General features: G+C 35.7%; 1 protein-coding gene across 1 annotated transcript in view; it reads left to right on the top strand.

Moving 5' to 3' along the window:
- The window catches only part of LOC115237873 (probable sodium/potassium/calcium exchanger CG1090), a 16,344-nt gene that overhangs the window by 2,880 nt on the left and 9,017 nt on the right, over positions 1-4,447 (top strand). The window contains exon 2 of the mRNA XM_029811234.1: positions 2,817-3,239. Within this exon, the coding sequence (XP_029667094.1) occupies positions 2,817-3,239 (423 nt within the window). The remainder of the gene's footprint in view (positions 1-2,816; positions 3,240-4,447) is intronic.

The following is a 4,447-nucleotide window of genomic DNA, read 5'->3' as shown; positions in this document are numbered from 1 at the left end:
ACGCGTCCAATAATCCAGTGTAAAGGAATATCCGGTTCTGTAAAAACCATCCCTACAATTAACGCCGCAATTTCCGTTCTTGAGAGACAGATCGATTTTACGGATCGATTTTACACGTGCATGAGAAATACGAGAAAGATATTGCTCGTCACTTTTTTTCATCAACTAGATATTTTTATACGTAAAAGCGGAATTATATTAAATTTTTATTTTTTATCTCTCTCTTTTGCGCCCACATAGTTATCATTTTATTAAAAAAAGTATATATCAGTTTTTATTCACCGTTTTTGTTACAACAGAGAGTGCTCCTCTGTATATAAAAAAGTTTGTAGCTAAAGATTACATACATTTGTTTATCTATATGACCCTAGATAGCACAAAAAGGCCAAAAGACATCTTAAAAATCTTCGAAGAGTGATAAAACGTCTTTACATAATTTTTTAGATGTCTTTTTTAGAGACACGTGTTTATCTAATATTAATATTGATAACAAGTTAGCATTATTGATGGTATTTATCTGAATACGAGAGCAAATATTTCGCTAAAATTCTGGTTATTTAATAATCTCTGCGGCATCAATTTTAGAAAATTATTTACTAATACAAATTTTAATCGCGTGAACATAATCATACAAGTGAACTTATCAAGAAAGTGAATTTATTCAACAGCCTATTCTTTCGCACTTGGGAAAATCTGATAAACGCCGTTAATTTGATTTAGAAAGTTTTACTTATATAATAAATGCGTTCGATCGTACGGAGATCGTATCACGAAAATTACTCCCATAGTCTGATATGTACAGGATGAATGAAAATGTCGAGGTATCGAAAGCTTTTGAACAATTGGTGATTAAAAATAAAAGACTTTGCAAACCAAGTTTTATAACAAGCAAGTAGCAAAAGCAATTTATCGACGAATATTATTTTATTTATTATTTCAAATTTTATTTTATGATTTCTTTTCGCGAAAATAATATCGAAAATTGTAAAGTTGAAGGTGAAAAAAAAAAAATGATGATTATCCTCGTCATTACCTTAATTGTTCGAAGAATATGTCGTTTAAAAGCAGTATCAAATCATCTCAGTATATATATGCGCACACATATACACTGTTAATTTCGCCGACAGCAATTAGACAATCCGAAATAATTACCGACGCTCGAGTGTACTTGTCACTTTTCCGTAAATAAGTTGCATACGCATTTACGGGATTACATGTACTGTGCATCGCGACAGACTTTCCATCTCTTTATTTGCATCAGTCATGTCAGTGTATCTTTGATCTCTAATGAATCATGCACGTAATGCAGCGAATTATTCTTGTATGCATATATACATATGCGCAAATGGAAATTACCCCGAATTACTCCCGAGTGGCACTTGATTAGTTATTTAATTACACTCGTGGAACACGCATGATATTTCATTATATTATGTCACATGTAATACACATATTGCACACTCTATGTAAATGCAATTTTTCTTTTAAAATTTTTTTATTATAAATATTATTTCTATAGCATTTTATGAGAGATTTAATCACTTTATTAAAGAAAAGCTAAATTTTCAAAGAGCCTATCGCGTATTGCAGCATATTACGCTGCCTTTGTGATCACATATTTTGTTTAATTTCCAATTAATTACATTGTATTACTTTTCATCGTAATATTGAAAATTCCGAGCTTATATATATACATATTACATGTGGTAGCACACAATCATTTGTTTATATATCAAAATAATGCTTATCTGAAGAGAATTTTACAATATTAAAAAAAATTGTTTATATATGAGTGATTAAAAAAATTTCAACGCGTTCAAAAGGTGTTTTTTTTTTAGGTGATGTGCATACATACATGTATATATATAATTTACGCATTCCACGAATATCATCGATTTATGCATCTGCGTTATTATTTGACAACAATATGCACACAAATAGTAATTTCATTGTTATTTTTATTTTATTTTGTTTCTCTTTTTTTTCAAAAAAATCGACTATATACATACATATATATATTTATATAAAAATATTCCGTGTCATGTCACCCACGTATACGCCTACGTACGTTACATTTTCCCTGTGTGCACACGATATCAATAACGGTAATGAGTGTACAAGTGAAATAGTTTTTAAATACGGGATCTATGTCAGATCAGGAATCTTAAAACATTTCATTTGAGAAATATCGATAAATCAAGTCGAGCGATATATAAAGGCTATAAGAAAGAAAACGTATGAACGATAAAGCTAATCTTAAAGTCGATCCGCATCGTGGGGGCGTATGCTGTTTTATACGTTGAAATATATCCGGAAATCGTCAACGTCTTCGTAATTACGTGCCTTGATGATATTTGATGTGACTTGGAATAAACTTAAAAGATTTATTGACATGATCAGTTTTTAAATCTTTTCTCATATCCGTGTCTGTACGAAGAGAGCTCATTTCTCTCGAATATAATTGGCTCTTGGAGACAAGCTCTTCGTAAGAGAAAATAATCAATATAACGTTTTGAAAGACGCACTTAGATTGTCTCTCAACTTAAGGTCTATTCTAACAGTGAGAAATTGATGATTTTGAGGAATTTTTTTTTAAGAATATTAAAAATTAATTTTTTCAACGTTTTACATACATTTTTATTGATCTTTAAATAGTACGTCAATATTTTTATAATTTAGGTATCTTAGGAGCTCAGAGCTTAGAAGAAGACTGGGCTCTTAAGATAGTTTACTTCGCCGCATAATTGGTGAATGAAAAAGAAGAGATATAATGCGCAGAATGTACTAAATTCTCACAATGTTCGTTTCGGTTACAGACAATGAGAAACAGACCGCGTAATCTGCAAGCGCGTCGCAGGAGATGGCCCCTGCGACTGGGTCTGTTCCTGATTTACATCCTCGTACAGTATGTCGCCTCCGCGAGGATCACATCATCCGAGACGACGCTCATCTCGAGTTCCATGCAATATGAAAGTTTGATGTCGGAGCCCACAGAATCTTCGATTACCTCCACCGAGGAAGCGATAGAGGTATCATCGATGGTCTCGTCGGTCGTTGAGGAGTCGGAGAAAAAAATTCATACCGAGGTATCTAAAATTGAAAAAGCGTCGTCGAGAAGACACGGAGATGCGAAAGCATCCGAGAAGGCGAGTGTGCGAGATCAAAAGGAGGAAAAGGAGGCGTTGAAGAAGGAAACCGAGACATCTCCGTTGAAACATGTTCAAAGCAGTAGCACCACGGTGAGTATCGCAAACCACATCTGTGCGGTATACCGGAAACATGTCCTGTGTATCGTGTATAGCGCAGGTGGACTGTAACGTTCCAAGAAAACAAGATTAGAGATCCGTTGCCTCGGATTGGAGATGCGGATGCATCGTGTTAGTACACGATGCATGACGCGGGTTGCATAATACATCTGCATCAGGTGCAATATGTCACCCATATTAAGTTGGCTCCTCCCATCAACGCCAAATAAAGTCGCATCTATCAAATAATTTAGTGCTAATTATGTGCTAATTTGTTGCCGTAGTCCGGATTTTGTTGCTCAAACTGTTTAGCAGGAATTTATGTTCAAAGGGGGGGGGGGGGGGCAGCTTGACATTAAGCTAGCCCCCCCATAGTGAAAAAAATATATAGAATGCTCGAATCAAAGTAAAGTGTGTGCCGCCGTACACTACCAGGCGCGCGGCTCACCGACGTGCGCCTGGCTAAAGGTTGGCGCTGATTGGCCAGACTTTACTCAATAATAATTCCTTTATTAAGCGTTATAGAAAAAAATATTACAGAACTTTTCTGTTCAGTTTAACTTACTCTACCTGCACATTACGGGTGGGGCGATTATTATCAGACACTCTGTATATATAAAATGAAGAAACTCGCGGTAAGACTTTGAAACTCTTTAAGGAAACGTTATCTTATTCATTCTCGCTTTTGGTGAGCTGCCATTCAAAAAAGAATAGATTGCTGAAGCGGTTTTTATTACATATTTTATTTAGCACGGACAGATATTGGATGATATGTGATATTCCATCCGCTTTTCATTGTCTGCGCCACATGTTTAATTTGACAAATTCTTAACGCTACGCGACAAAGCTTTTGTGGCGGCAAATAGTATAGCTGTGTGCACACAGATGATGTTTTTGAACGCAGCCTAAACAAAGGTCTCGGCCCGCACGCACACAATCAGAGAACCCCGTACATATACCGCGCAGAGCGCTCTGCGCAATACATGTGCGGAGTTCTCTGATTGTGTGCGTGCGGACCGGGATTTCGCTCTAGCATCACAGGATCGGACAAGTTCAGTTTCTCTTTCGCTGTGACCAAGTGCAGATCGAAGAATTAGAAATAGTGACTAACATGGATTACGAGATGAACGAAACGCAAGAGTCCGGAAGCATGGAAACTGAAGGTAAATTTTAGGTATATCATACAATATACACTTTTCTTT

This window comes from Formica exsecta, unplaced genomic scaffold (assembly GCF_003651465.1).
Source record: "Formica exsecta isolate Colony F162 unplaced genomic scaffold, ASM365146v1 scaffold314, whole genome shotgun sequence".
Taxonomy (NCBI): domain Eukaryota; kingdom Metazoa; phylum Arthropoda; class Insecta; order Hymenoptera; family Formicidae; genus Formica; species Formica exsecta.
Note: the sequence above shows the minus strand (reverse complement) of the source record. Positions and strands in the feature narration are given on the sequence as shown.